General features: G+C 39.7%; 1 protein-coding gene and 1 pseudogene across 1 annotated transcript; both read left to right on the top strand.

Moving 5' to 3' along the window:
- Positions 1 to 5,206: 5,206 nt before the first annotated feature.
- LOC149121495 (vomeronasal type-2 receptor 116-like) lies at positions 5,207 to 9,150 on the top strand. Its single transcript, XM_089315542.1, has 2 exons — positions 5,207 to 5,315; positions 8,237 to 9,150. The coding sequence occupies exons 1-2, from the start codon at positions 5,240 to 5,242 to the stop codon at positions 9,148 to 9,150; spliced, it is 990 nt and encodes a 329-aa protein (XP_089171668.1). The 5' UTR covers positions 5,207 to 5,239.
- Positions 9,151 to 15,330: 6,180 nt separating this feature from the next.
- On the top strand, positions 15,331 to 15,916 carry LOC149121494 (protein LSM12 pseudogene; annotated as a pseudogene).
- Positions 15,917 to 16,286: the final 370 nt, after the last annotated feature.

Raw genomic sequence — 16,286 nt, 5'->3', positions numbered from 1 at the left:
GCATAGATACACCTTTAATTGTTATCTGTGTGTGGAGGATTTTTTTATCTGCTATCGAACACTTAAAAAACATTTCCTGCTATGGAACTTGTTGAAAATATTTAAAAACAGTATACATACTTAGAAATGCACTTAAGTCTACAGATAAATAGTTTTGGTCATCTGATCACACTGATGACCAACACCCAAATATACAACATAGTATTTCTAGTACCCAAATGAGCTCCGTATCCCCCCCACTCAATTTCTTTTTTCACATGTGAAAGAGGAGCATATTGTCATTAACAAGATATGATCCAGTGAAGCAATATTAAAATTACATAGCCAATGATCTGACACCACAGAATTTTATACTCTATATATTAACTAGGACAAATAAGAGAAACATGATATTTTTGTAGTTCAGGCTTATATAATTTACTGTAATGACCTCCAGTTTTAAATGTCATGATTTCATTCTGAATCATGTCTGAGTAATATGCAAATATATATCACAATTCCTTCACCCAGTCATCAGTTGATGGACATCTAGATGGTTGCACTTCTAAGGTATTGCACATTGAGCTGCTATAGAATTCTGAGTGCAGGTGACTCTTTCATGTGTTGATGTCATTTCCTTTGAATACATTCTCAGGTGTGAGACTACTGGGCCATGTGGTAGAACTAGTATTGGTTTTCTGAAAAATTCCTCTCCTGTCTTCCATTATGGTTGTACCAGCTTACAATCATTCCCATAAAATGTATTGGGGTATTTTTTTCCAGACCCTCAGCAGAATTTATTTTTCAAATTTTGGATAATATTCATTCAAAGTGGGGCAAGTGAAATCTCACTTCAGTTTTTATTGGCACTTCCCTGATGGTTACTGGTCCTGAGCATCTTTTCATGTTTCTCTTGACCATTTGTATTTCATCCTTTGAAAAATGCCTGTTCATATCTTTAGTTCACTTCTTAACTAGATTGTTGGTTATGTCGTTGTTAAGTTTTTTGAACTCCTTATACAATCTGGAGATTAATACTTTATTGGATCCATGTTTTGCAAATATTTTCCCCCATTCTGTAAGTAGTGTCTTCACTTGGATGAGTGTGTCTTTTGCTGAGCAGAAGTTACTTAGCTTAATGTATATTGTTGCCTTTATTGCCTTTATTTCTTGGATTTTATCCAAGAAATTGTTGCCTAGGTAAATATCTTGCAGTGTTTCCCCAATGTTTTCCTCTTGTAGTTTGATGGTTTTGGTTCAAAGCTTAAATCCTTGATAAATTTTAAATTGATATTTGTATAGGGTGTAAGGTAGCAGTCTGATTTCATATCTCTAGATGTGGAAATCCAAATTTCCCAACACCACTTGTTGAAGAACTGTCTTTTTCTTGGGAATCAATTTAGCTCCATGTAAAATTTTCAATTCATACTCAATAATGACAGATTATAGAAGAATAATGTTATTCACTGTAGGATGAAATGCTATAAAATACCTTAATAAAGGTCATTACAAAGACTTGGAAGAAGGAAATGATTAAAACTACTCTTTTGTTTGGAAGGATTGCAAAGCTAGGAAATATGGACTATCATGTATCCCACAGCAGCTAAAAATCTATTTGGTTATAAATATTCCCTATAATCTCAAAAGGTAGCTGTATTCTCAACAAAAAATAGTCAAAGTGCAAAGAGAGAAATAAAAGCCATGGAACAATAAACTCTACTGAGGTAAAAAATGTTATACAAATAAACTACACATACACAGCATACACATTTTTGTAAGTTAAGAGCTACCAGCGGCAGCCAGAGATGTACAAGCAGATTTGGTAAAATGTTTATTTAGAAAAATTATGCTTGGATTTCTAATTCATTGAATTTAATTCAACTGATATTATTTTCAGTTTTCTTAAACTTTTAAAAAATTATTTCAAAATCAGAATTACTATGAGAAAGAGAGAGGCAGAGAAAAGAGGAGACAGATCTAGCATCTGCTGATTCACTCCACAATGGCTGCATGTACCAGGATTAGGCCAGGTCAAGCCAGGATGCAGGAGCATCAGTTGCTCTCCTACATGAGTGCAGGGGCCCAAGCACTTGGAACCTCAAGTGCTGCCTTCCCAGGCACATTAGCAGAAAGCTGAATCAGGAGTAGAGCAGTTGGGGTTTCCATCGGCACTCATAGGGGTGCTGGGAATTGTGGAAAGTGGCTTGACCTGCTGCACCACAAGATCAGCCCAAATGTTGTTAAATTAAAACAAAATTTACTGATATAAAAGAACAGATTTCATGTATTTCATTGATACAATTTTAAGAAGATAACCATCCTTTCTTCCTTTCCCTTCTCAGTCCCCCCTTCTTCCATTCCTTTTTTCCTTTTAATTTTTGCAACAACGTAATTTCAATTTACTTTAAATCACAGAGTTAATGCCTCACTAATCATGATGTTCCTCAAATGAAAAGTAGAAAGATAACTGCTCCAAGGAATTTACACAAGGGCGATAAACACAAATCAAAGGCTGAGATGTCAGTTTCATTTTTATATATTGTGGTTTTTTTTCTTCTATTCTATATTATATAGTACCCATCACCAAAACACACTTATATATTCTATTTAAGGAACTGGTATATTTCACTATGCATAATGGTATCCATGTGAATCTATTTTTTTGCTAAAGAGAGAATTTCACTTTTTGGTGGGGAGACAGGGTCAAAATTTTAAAAGTGCACACAAGTGCACTCACAATAATCAAGATATTTTGCATATAAAGTCATGCTATAAAAAAAAAAGTCATGCTATTCTCATGTGGAAGAACTAAGATGAGCTTTCCTAAACCAATAACCAATCTTTCATGGTCAGCAACCCTGTGGGACTCATCCTGTGATTTCTCTGTTTAGAATCAGATGCTCCCCGGCCGGCGCCGTGGCTCACTAGGCTAATCCTCTGCCTAGCGGCGCCGGCACACCAGGTTATAGTCCCAGTCAGGGTGCCGGATTCTGTCCCGGTTACCCCTCTTCCAGGCCAGCTCTCTGCTGTGGCCAGGGAGTGCAGTGGAGGATGGCCCAGGTGCTTGGGCCCTGCACCCCATGGGAGACCAGGAAAAGCACCTGGCTCCTGGCTCCTGGCTCCTGCCATTGGATCAGCGTGGTGCGCCGGCTGCAGCATGCCGGTTGCGGCGGCCATTGGAGGGTGAACCAATGGCAAAGGAAGACCTTTCTCTCTGTCTCTCTCTCTCACTGTCCACTCTGCCTGTCAAAAAAAAAATAATCAGATGCTCCCCATCACTTTAATAGGGGGGAGGCAGAATTCCCCACTCTTGAACCCATGATTTTTTTAATGTATTTCACAGGTAGAATTATAGACAGTGAGGAGACAGACAGAGAGAAAGCTCTTCCTTCCATTGGTTCACTCTCCAAATGGCCGCTATGGCCAGCACTGCATAGATCCAAAGCCAAGAGCCAGGTGATTCTTCCCGGTCTCCCATGAGGATGCAGAAGCCCAAGCACTTGGGCCTCCTCCACTGCTTTCCCGGGCCACAGCAGAGAGCTGGACTGGAAGAGGAGCAACTGGCACTAGAACCCAGTGCCTGTATTGGATGCTGACACTACAGGCAGAGGATTAACCAAGTGAGCCATGGCGCCAGCCCCAAACCCATGATATTTTGATCAGTCAGAAAAAACAGCCTCTGCCCAATAGAAACCCTGAGGATAGACAGGAGGGAAAAGAAGAATTTCTAAGTCGTGTGCACCTCCACCTCTAATCTGAATGTTCTCTCTCTTTCCAATTGTGCCTCCCCTCCAGCTTCATCCACTTCTGAGGAAAATCCAATTTACCAACAGTGCTGGGGAGGATGTTTCCTTCCATGAAACGAGACACCATATGCCACACTACGATATCCACAACATTGTGAATTTTCCTGCTGGATTTCGTTTGCTGATTAAAATCGGGGAGTTTTCCCCTGAGTGTGCACGTGGAGAATCCTTGGTCCTCAATGAAGAGATGATAGAATGGCCAGTTGCATTCAAGGAGGTGTGGATCCATGGGAATATTGGATACATACAGAGGGTTTGATGAAAGTATGGGAGGATATTATGTGTGAGAATTTACATAAGCATTCAATTCTCAATTCACATATTGGCTTCAAAAGATATGGTGTTCCTTACACATATATGAGCCAGTGTGTATTAGAAGTGCATGTTTGGATTAGATATTGTTGTTTTTCTCTGGGCACGTTAATGCATTCCTAGGTTGAGTGACTAGAAAGAATGTTAAGAAATAGAGATAGAGATCAATACTTAGACATAAAATTACTAAATGTATGTCACTACAAATTCTAAAATTTTATTTCAACTTTGTATTCATATAATGTGAAAAACTTCATGTATTACATGTATATTTATAAAGATAGTGATATTTTCATCATTTAGTGAGTCATTATTATGTTTTGATGCAGTACAAACACAGTAAATTATGAATTGAACATTTGTAGAAAAATTTCTGATTTTCCTTTGTCATTGTGGGTGCTAATCAGTTCAGTTTTTTTTTTTTCTGAATACCACCTCACAGCTGTGATCAAAAATTTTATCATCATTGTGCTGTTGAAATACCCCAGACAGTTTTGCGGGTATTTTTTATAACTATTGTGTGTTATATAACAAATGCATTGGCAGTATCAGGAATTGATGCCCTCCCTGGGTATAGAAGTCCAGAAGTAGATAGATGCACAATCAATGGATTATTACATTTGTTCACCTTTTCTTTGTGGGCTTGTCTTTTTCTTAGTAGTTACTATCAGAAGTGTATCTAGTCATCAGGCTTTTTGAATATTTTTCTGGCATGTAAAATCTTCTACTCAATCAAAGAAAGAGGAGTGTAAAATAGTCTCAGACATACACATTCTAGAAGAATTACCACATAAAAAGCTAAACTGAAAAGATTTCAGAGGAAGCAATTCAATAAAGAGACAAATGCCCAGAAGCATAGATCCAGTGATGAGCAAAATTAAACCCATCAGGTGGCCTCATAATATTTGGTAGGCAGTTGACAAACCTGGAATGAGCATCTTAGAAACTCCAATTGGATGTCTAAATAAAATCAATAAGATACAGCCTGAGGAAGACATAGTGATGACCTTGGGGTGAAAAGGCAATTAGAGACATCCTATCACAGTGCCTAATGTCATGCAAAGCAATGACCATCACTTCTCTTTCCCCATCAGACTCCTCAGTCTTTGTGTAGCCAAAGGTGTGGTCCAGGATTCAGGAAAATGCCACAGGAAGGAAAACATGTCTGCTGCTATACTTGCGTTGTTTGTCCAGAGAGAGACATTTCCAATCATACAGGTAGAATACATATAACTTACCTTGAGAACTCTACCATCTTAACTATTTCTTGATAAAAAGGAAACCAAGAATATTTACGATGAGATAATAGTTTTCACTCACTATTTCCATACCCTTGTTGTATGCTCACTATTGCCATCTCATTATGTGTAAGCTGTTTTCTGGAGGTGCTAATCATCTCAAGCTCAACTGTGACACTGATTCGATCTGGTATCATTCTTTTCGATCCAACACTGAATGAGATTCTCTCAATCTGAAATCTAAACAAGAAATATAATATTTGTATTTGTTAAGGCTCTGTATGGTTATCTAGAAGTCTTGAATTCAAAACTTTTTCATAGACAACTGAAAAACAGGGAGCTAATCCACATGAATTGTGATGGGAATATTGTATTACTTTCTGTGCTACATCTTTGACATGTTGCATGCTGTTCAGTACACAGAATGAATGACACCACTTGTCCTTTTATGGATATACAAGAAGAAGAGAAAAAATAAGCTGAAATATAGACACAAATATCAAATTATATATCAAAGCCAAATGTTTGAGAAATGTAAAAGTGTACTAAGACTCATTGGTAAATAGTTCCACTGTTCAATGTATAATAAATATGTTTATAATAATTTGAATTCTTCCAAAATAATGTTTCAATTCACATCATCTTAGCTCTAGAGATATTTTGATTTCAGTATCTTCAAACATTCTATACAGAGTTTCCAGTATGAAGAAAACAGAAAAATGACTTCAAGTGTCAGTGAAAATATTCAACATGCAGTAATTTAGTGAAAGAAAGAAAACTAAAGTATCATGCACTGACCCATTGTACAATATACACTTGCCTATATATTCCTGGTGTATCTCCAAGATAGGTGCCAGATGTACCTACAGATTCCATGAAAAGTAAAGGGAACACATTGAAAAGAATTTGAGGAGAAAATTCCTCTAAATTTTTGCAAATATTTATATTCTATTTTTTTACAAAATAATTTATTTATATGTTTGAAAGTCAGAGTTGAAGAGGGGGGGAGAGCATAATAGAGAGGGAGAGAGGATACAGTGAGGATCTTCCATCAGGTAGATTCACTCTCCAGATAGCTCCAATGGCCTAGACTGGGCCAGGCCAAAGTCAGAAACCAGGAGCTTCTTCCAGGTCTTGCAGAGGCCCAAGCATTTGGGCCTTCCTCTGCTGGTTTCCTAGGCACATTGGCATGGAGATCGTTTGGAAGTGCAGCAGTCAAGACATGAGCAGGCACCTGTTCAGATGCCATCATTGCAGGCAGTGGCTTTAACCACTACATCACAACTCCACTCCCTGAAGCTTGTACTCTTGCAAGAGTACCAAGGATAAAAACAGAGTAGGACTCTTACTGCAAGTATAGCTCAACTAACACCATTTTCTTTCTTTCTTTCTTTCTTTCTTTCTTTCTTTCTTTCTTTCTTTCTTTCTTTCTTTTACAGACAGAGTGGACAGTGAGAGAGAGACAGAGAGAAAGGTCTCCCTTTGCTGTTGGTTCACCCTCCAATGGCCGCCGAGGCTGACACGCAGCGGCCTACGCACCGCGCTGATCCGATGGCAGGAGCCAGGTACTTCTCCTGGTCTCCCATGGGGTGCAGGGCCCAAGCACCTGGGCCATCCTCCACTGCACTCCCGGGCCATAGCAGAGAGCTGGCCTGGAAGAGGGGCAACCAGGACAGAATCCGGCGCCCTGACCGGGACTAGAATCCGGTGTGCCAGCGCCATTCGGTGGAGGGTTAGCCTAGTGAGCCACAGCGCCGGCCCACCATTTTCTTTCTTTTTAAAAAAGATTATTTTATTTGAAAATCAGAGAATCAGTGAACGAGAGAGAGAGAGAGAGAGAATCTAATTGTTCACTCCTCAGATGGAACAATGGCCTGGGATGGGCCAGCAGGTACTGGGAGCCAGGAGCTTCCTTTTGGGTCTCCCACATGGGTGTTGGGGTCACAAGTGCTTGTGGAATTTTCTGCTGCTCTTTCTAGGTGATTAGCAGGGAGCTGGATTGGAAATTCATCAACTTAAACACAAAAAAATGTCCATAAGGGATCTGGCATTGCAGTTGGTGGCTTTACCTACCATGCCACAACACCAACCCTATTTTGGTTTGTACAATTGAAATTTGATTGAAAGAAAGACATATTTTCCAACTGGCCTGTTCTTAATGACTTCTTTCATGCTGTAGCAGTAGAAGTGCATTATTTCAAGTGAGACAATGTGGTGTCCAACATGCTGTTCACATGAGCTATAATGGTGAACAAGCCATAATTTCAAGTTAAGAAGAATGCCTAGTTGTCTTTGAGTAACATGATGAAAATACCACTTATTTCCATAGAACCACAGAATGACAAGCAGCTACAATTCCCATCTATTCAACCTCAGTATCACAACATTTATATGGAAATATGGACAAGATGAATCCATGTAGGAAATTAGGAATGGAGGTCCCAGGAATGAAAGATCATTTATATAGGTCATTTCCATTTGAGGATAAGGAGGAAAATCCTTAAACCTGATGATCCCAGACAAATATTCTAACCCATGTGAACAAAGGATTTCTCTAGAGATGACACTGAGGACTGTAGAGAGAAGGGCTGGGAAGAATCCAAGCCCATATGAAATATAGAAAATTCCTCATTGTTTAGAAATTAAACACTGAAAAAAATCTCTGACAGATAGGATGAGAACGCAGATCCCCATGTGCTAAGGAGCTAGTTTGAATGAGTTTCCTTCACCTGCAGATGAACATTCTGCCTTGGTTAGGTGCACAGAAATACTTTAGTGTTTCTTGGTATACATCACCCCAGGCTGAATTCACCATGAAATTGCAAAGGTGAGCTTTTTCCTTAACAGGGAAAAAGGAGCAAATTGTGAAATGGAAACACAGAGTCTTCCTTTTCCCCACAGATGCAGAGCAGTGCATCCCATGTGCAGATCACGAGTACCCAAACATGGAGAGAAACCGCTGCCTCCCCAAGCTGGTGACCTTCTTAGCCTTTGAGGAATTCCTGGGGATGGCCCTGGCCTGCATGGCTCTGTGTTTCTCTGTCCTAACAGCTGCCATCCTCTGGGTCTTTGTGAAGCACCGAGACACTCCCATCGTCAAGGCCAATAACAGGACCCTCAGCTACATCCTGCTCATCGCCCTCCTCCTGTGCTTCCTCTGCTCCTTACTCTTCCTTGGCCGTCCCAACACAGCCACTTGCCTCCTCCAGCAAATAGCATTTGGCCTTGTGTTCACAATAGCTGTTTCCGCTGTGCTGGCCAAGACCATCACTGTGATTCTGGCCTTCAAAGCTCTGAAACCTGGAAGAACGATAAGGTGGTTATTGGTATCAGGCACTTCTAACTTCATCATTCCCATCTGCTCCATGATCCAATTGGTTCTCTGTGGCATCTGGTTGGGAACCTCTCCTCCCTTTATTGAGGTAGATAAACATTCTGAGCACGACTACATCATCCTGGTGTGCAATAAGGGCTCAGTCACTGCCTTCTACTGTGTCCTGGGCTACCTGGGTTCCTTGGCCCTGGCCAGCTTCATTGTGGCTTTCCTAGCCAGGAATCTGCCTGACACATTCAATGAAGCCAAGTTTCTGACGTTCAGCATGCTGGTGTTCTGCAGTGTCTGGGTGACCTTCCTGCCTGTCTACCACAGCACCAAGGGGAAGGTCATGGTGGCCGTGGAAGTCTTCTCCATTTTGGCCTCCAGTGCAGGGCTCCTCGGCTGCATCTTTGCCCCCAAGTGCTATGTTATTCTCATAAAACCTGATAAAAATTCTTTGAAAGCTTTAAGGAACCAATGCACTTGTAGGAGACCCTAAAATATTTTTCTCAGTGGTTTCTCTACATTTTCAAATTTTGTAAACAAAAACCAAATTGGTAGTAGATTTCCAACATTGTAAAATAAGCAAAACTAAAAAAACATTTCTGTTTAGGTATTTGGCCTAGCAATTAATTAATCTTGTCCCACATGACAGTAGCTAGGTTTGTGATTTGGTTCTGACCCCTGATATCAGATTGCTACGATATTAAACACTTTGTGTCCCTGTCAATTTTTTTCCTGGCTCCTGGCTTCTGGACTCAATTCAAGATAAACCACTATGGGAAATGAGACGTGAAGTAGTGAAAGGTTGGACTCTCAACCATCTCTCTCTTTCTCTCTGCTTCTCTCTCTCCCTCTCAAAAATGCAAAGCAGGCTAGAAATATTTTCATATAAACTAAAAGGAATCACTGTTTAAAACTGAAACAAAGCTGAGCATCAACATATAAATAGCAATTACATTTCATATGATAGGGCTATCCCTGAAAATATGCAGAGTAATTAATTTCATCTTTGTTTATTACTTTAGATACCATATATGTTCTTATTTGTTGTTTTAACTTTTCTTTAATTAATAGAAATTTCCAAAGTACAGCTTTTGGATTACAGTGGCTTTTCCCCCCATAACTTCCCTCACATCCACAACCCTCCAATCCCCAGCACCTCTCCCATTCCTTTCACATCAAGATGCATTTTCAGTTATCTTTATATACAGAAGATCAATTTAGTATATAATAAGTAAAGATTGCAACAGTTTGCACCCACACAGAAACACAAAGTATAAAGTACAGTTTGAGTACTAGTTATAACATTAATTCACAGTGTACAACACATTAAGGACAGAGATTCTACATGAGGAGTAAGTGCAGAGTGACTTATTGTTGTCTTAACAATTCACACTCTTATTTATGGAGTCAGTATTCACCCTAGGCACTTGTCATGAGCTGCCAAGGATATGGAAGCCTTTTGAGTTCACCAATTCAATCTTATTTAGACAAGATCATAGTCAAAGTGGAAGTTCTCTCCTCCATTCAGAGAAAGGTACCTCCTTCTTTGATGGCCCATTCTTTCCACTGGGATCTCATTCACAGAGATCTTTCATTTAGGTCTTTTTTTTGCCAGAGTGTCTTGGCTTTCATGCCTAAAATACTCTCATGGTCTCTTCAGCCAGAACCAAATGTCTTAAGGGCTGATTCTGAGGCCAGAGTGCTGTTTAGGACATCTGCCATTCTATGAGTCTGCTGTGTATCCTGGTTCCCATGTTGGATCAATCTCTCACTTTTTGATGATATCAGTTAGTATTAGCAGACACTAGTCTTGTTTATGTGATCCCTTTGACTCTTAATCCTTTCAATTTGATCCATTGTGAACGGAAACTGACCACTTGGACTAGTGAGATGGCATTGGTACATGCCACCTTGATGGGATTGAATTGGAATTCCCTGGCACGTTTCTAACTCTACCATTTGGGGCAAGTCAGCTTGAGCATGTCCCAGTTGTACATCTCCTGCCTCTCTTAGTCCCACTCTTATATTTAACAGGGATCACTTTTCAGTTAAATTTAAACACCTAAGAATAATTTTGTGTTAATTAAAGAGTTCAACCTATAGCATTAAGTTGAACAAAAAACACTAAAAGGGATAAAGTATTAAGTTTTTTATGTTCATATTTGAAAACATGTCTCAGTTATAACTGCTTTATGTTGTTTCTCTAAATGTCATGGAGAATTTGTCATTTTGTGGTTATAAAGTGGAGTTTGTTTCCAAATACAGGAGTCAACTAGACCATGAGCATTCTTCTCTTTGAACACTGTATTGTTCACAAACATCTTAGTTACTAAGTATTTTCTAGCTATTTGGAAATGGCATTTTTATTTTTACCACATCTGGAGGTGTTTTTCATGAATACATAGGAGTGATTCTATAACTGTCTCATCTACCATTGGACTGCTATCATTTTGGCCTTTGCTTAGAGTTCTTATTCCAGGAGACAATGATGCTATTATTGAGGTGAAATTCACATACCCAGTAAGAACCACTGTAGTATTTGACAAGGATGTGGTATTACAGTACTTTCACATTCAAATTCTACATTGATTTTCTATAAAGTATGTTCAAAAGTTTGAGCAATAATCATGTCTGTAGATTGAGCCTTTTGCATCACCCTGTAATCAAAGCCTTTCTGCATTAAGCAGCCACTTTCAAGTTTCCATGAACGTTGTTTATGCAACCATTCATCTCCTTTAGTTGCTATGTGTTTACCTACTCTGGACAGTTGCTGGCAATGGAGTGAGATAATATGAGACCTCTTAGATCTAGCTTCTTTCCCATGGCATTACATTTTTGATTCACCCAATTATAGCAGGTACCCTTCATTATTTTTATAGCTGTATAAGATTCAATCTTATGGCTTTTCCACATTCAACGTATTCAATCATTCAAAGATGATGATTTGGGTTGTCTGCAAACTTTCATGTTATGAACAGATTCTTCTGAGCATTCTTGTAAAAATATATATTTGGTATGCACCTTCAGCTCTTCTGAGTGCACAGGATATTTCCAATGGTTCTGAGAAAAATGCAGTGAATATATATGTTTATTTCAGTAAAAAATTTTAGTTTTTATTTATTCATGTTTTAGACAAGTATCTAAAGCTGTAAGCAATTAAAAACACACACCCCAAAATAATTGACTTACAAGTGAAAAGTTTTAGAGTGTAATGAAGATACTGAAGAAACAAAACTTTCTATTATCCAAATATATGAAATACTTAGATATAAATATGTTGAGTGTTAAAATTTTAGACTAATATAACTTATAAAAGTATAGTCAGTATAGTAGTATTTTCTATCATATGACTTCTTCATGACATTTCTTAATGGCTTGCTTTTTAATGAATATTTCTTAAATATCCATTTCATAATTCATTTATTTATTTTATATTAATTTTTTAAAAAGGAAATATTTTCTAAAACTAGCTAATCATGTTCTTTTTTGTAGGCTCTTTGAAGATTTTATACTCGAATATATCAACTCTTGTCAAATTAGGATTCTTAAGTTAGATTTTCTTTTTTCTAAGATCTATTTATTAATTTGAAAGAGTTACACAGAGAATGAAGGACAGAAAAGGAGAGAGAGAGAGAGAGAGAGAGAGGTCTTCAATCCACTGGTCCACTCCTCTATGAGCCACAACAGCCAGAGCTACACCTATCAGAAGCCAGTAGTCAGGAGCTTCTTCCAGATCTCCCATGCAGGTGCAGGGGCCCAAGGACTTGGACCTTCTTCCACTGCTTTGCCAGGCCATAGCAGAGAGCTGGATCAGAAGTGGAGCAACTGGGACTTGAAACAGCAATCTTTTGGGATGCCAGCACTGCAGGCATTGGCTTTACCCGCTATGCCACAGTGCCAGCCCCAAATTTAGATTTTCAGTGAAATAAATGCATCCAATTCAGGGCTTCAAGCAGTCAGATAATTCACAATGTTCACTTCATCTTCACTTATTGATTTCCTGGGTACTGAATTTATCTATGTCTTTTCACATTTTACAATGGAACCTTCACTATAGATTGCCATATTTCTTAGGCAAAAATATGAATTTTTGCAATTTAAAATGTGTTTATGTTATTGTGAAGAAGAGAACAGATGTTCTGTTTTCTCTCTATGAATTTCTTTGTTCCCCTTTCCTTGGAAATCTGGACTTTTCTAATTTCCTACATTTCATCCATAATTTGAATGTCAAGTAAACTGTTACTTGTTCACTATGCAGGGAGAAATACATTTATCCAATCATTTTTCAGTTGGAGTACATTGATTCTTAGTTTTCAGTGTTGAATGAAATAATAAAGTGCCATAGCACTTTTGCTCCATCATATGAAAATTTTTACAGTATCAAGATGACAGTGTTTCCTTTTTAGCATAAAGATACTTTCCTATTTTGTCATATTATGTTGCACATAGTATCATTACATATCTATTAAAAATTTTTTTCTGTGTTCTAAACAAATATTGCTTTCCCATACACACCTGAACCAAAATTGGTGTTCTGTTCACAAGCAGCAATTACTTGTTGGACACTAAATAAATGTGGTACCAAAATTATGCTATGGGCTGGTGCCACGGCTCACTAGGCTAATCCTCTGCCTGCAGTGCCAGCACCCCAGGTTCTAGTCCCGGTTGGGGTGCTGGATTCTGTCCCAGTTGCTCTTCTTCCAGTCCAGCTCTCTGCTGTGGCACAGGAGTGGAGTGGGGGATGGACCATGTCCTTGGGCTCTGCAACCACATGGGAAACCAGGGTGAAGCACCTGGCTCCTGGTTTCGGATTGGTGCAGCACACTGGCCACAACGTGCTGACCATTGCGGCCGCTTGGGGGGTGAACCAATGGAAAAAGGAAGACCTTTCTCTCTGTCTCTCTCTCTCTCACTGTCTAACTCTGCCTGTCAAAAAAAAATAATTATGCAATGGAGTCTTCCAATGTGTCATTATATTTATTTTAATGATAGGAGTGATGAATTAAATTTTTCTTTAATCATTTTACCTTAGTGATACACTTTTTTATTATGGAGGATATATTTGTTCACCCCAGGGTTACTTTTAGCTCTTGCTATCAGCTGAATATTGAATAACTTAATCTGCTTTCCCCAAATGGGAAGTTGTCAGCTATTCTATACCATGCATAAAGTTAGTAGAAAACCTGAAGACTGAAGAATATACACTCATTAAATTCCTGTCTTATTAAGAGCAAACAGAAATATACTAATACAAAAAGTAGGCCTAAGTGTTATGAGAAAAACATCAACACAATGATACAAGCTACAACCTTGGTAAACAGGGAAATAGTGGGCAGTGAAAGAAGCTCATTCCAAAGTGTAACAAAGTGAAATAGAGGTTCTAGATTGTCAGGCATTAGATGGAACAATGATGAGAAAGGCAACAACATTTAATGAGGTAGTGCATATATCAGAATAGATAGGCACCTCTCCAGGCAGATCTGGACAGTGGTAGTAGTGGTTCTGGGTCCCAACAGTCTCACCAATGCCAAGACCCCAAGAGTTGGATCAAAGGGATGTGCTCATGGGGTGGACACAAAAATCTTGATACCTGCCCTCTGCTTCTAAAAGGCTGGAGAGCAATTGGGAAATTCTATGGAAGCACAACAAGGGTGAGGACCTCTGATTTCATTGGTATGCCTTCCTCCAATACATTTTTTTCAGAATTACCAATAGGGACAGAACACACAGGCACAAAAATACACTCACATGCAGTCACAATGATACCTAACACATACACACGATCTTCAATTTGCCAAAATGCTGACACTGTATTTTCTGGCTTGAATATAAGCATCGAGTTGTGCCACTTTCTACAGACCATCTTTGTAGACATTTATCTTCAGAGAATTTTGGCAGCTGCTGACCTTCAGATCCACTGAAGTGTGCAAGTGGTAAAGCTGTAGGTAGAGAAAAATCAGAGATGATGACATGTCAAGATATCTCCAGCATTGAGTCAGAGACCAGAGTGTCAGCTGAAATAGGGAGAACATGGGGTAGATACTGTCTGCAGGGTCAGCCCTCTGCAGGGAGAACTGGTCTCTGTGTAGGGCACAACCAAGTCCCAGAATAGCTGTGTCCTCAGCCTATTTAATGTGTGTGACAGTCTAGTGATTCAAAGACACAGCTAGTAGCCAAATTGAGACATTTCTAAGTCAGTCACTTTGCCAAGAACTCGCCTTTGTGTCTCTGTTGTCAGGAAAGGTCAGACCTCTGGTCATTTTATTGCTTTATCCCTCTCCATCCCAGGAAATCAGGAAAGCACCCTGCCCTGATGCTCTGTGCCTGTGACTGGGAAAAAGATTATAAAGGATGCGTGGAGATGGACATCTGTGAATTATCTCTCCTGATGCCAGGATTTGAATCATCCTTGTGCATGATTCTGAGTTTCTTCCCCAGGATGTGTGAGGACCTGACTGCATCCCAGGTCCAAGGGTATTCTTTCTCTCCAATTAAACTTACCTGAGTATTGCAGTCCCTCTTTCTATAAATTGACATTTAAAATTTATTTAGATAAGCAGGTTTTCTTAATAGATTTTAAACAAATCCAAAGTTTCTATGATTCAACAGGGGAAATACATTTCCTTAATGTTTAGAATGCTTACTTCAGGCTGGCTGCAGCTGCTCTCCCAAGATGGCAGCTCCTTGGGGCGAGTACTTCAGCGATGGGAGCCAGGTGTCATGCCAGACATGCCAGGAGCAGCGGTTGCAGGGCGAGGTGGTAGCCTTCGACTACCAGTCCAAAATGCTGGCTTTAAAATGTCCCCCTTCCAGCGGAAAGCCCAACCACACAGACATCTTGCTCATAAACTTACAGTATGTTTCAGAAGTGGAAATTATGAACGACTGCACAGAAACCCCTCCTCCCTTAGCTTCACTCAATATCAGTAAGCTTGCCAGCAAAGCGCGGACGGAGAAGGACAAGAAGCTGAGCCAGGCCTATGCAATCAGTGCTGGCGTCTGCCTAGAGGGCCAGCAGCTCTTCCAGACCATCCACAAGACCAATAAAGACTGTAAGTGGCAAGAAAAAAAACATTGTAGTTATGGAAGAAGTTGTTATTACAGCCCCATATCAAGTGGAAAACTGTAAAGGTAAAGAGGGGAGTGCACTGAGCCATGTACGCAAAATAGTTGAAAAGCATTTTAGAGATGTGGAAAGCCAAAAGATCCTGCAGTGTTCACAAGCCCAGCAACCACAGAAGGAGGCTGCCCTGTCCTGAGTCCACACACACTCAGGACTCTTCCAGCATCCAGCCCCGCAGGACGGTGGCAGGCTGGGAGGGAAGGGATCCTGTATTTCCTGTTGGCTCTTGTTAACAGAGGGTCTGTTAGAGTTTAAAAAAATGTCTGCCACCCCCAAGAATGACTCCAAGAGACTCTCTCATGCAATCAGCAAAGGGTTAAGGGTTTATTGATCCAGCATGCTGGGGCTCTCTGAACGTGCAAGAACAGAGGAGCCCCGAGGAACTAAAGCACAGGGTTTATAAAGGCAAAAACCACAGAATCGGGAGGGGGGATACACGGTTGCTAAAATCAAAAGAGAGTACATAGTTACTGGGGTCAACATAAAAAAAGTGCTAAGTGAAATTA

The sequence above is a fragment of the Oryctolagus cuniculus genome, chromosome 16 (genome assembly GCF_051225735.1).
Source record: "Oryctolagus cuniculus isolate XC-2025 breed Fujian yellow rabbit chromosome 16, ASM5122573v1, whole genome shotgun sequence".
Classification (NCBI taxonomy): domain Eukaryota; kingdom Metazoa; phylum Chordata; class Mammalia; order Lagomorpha; family Leporidae; genus Oryctolagus; species Oryctolagus cuniculus.
This window is presented reverse-complemented; position numbering and strand designations above follow the sequence as displayed.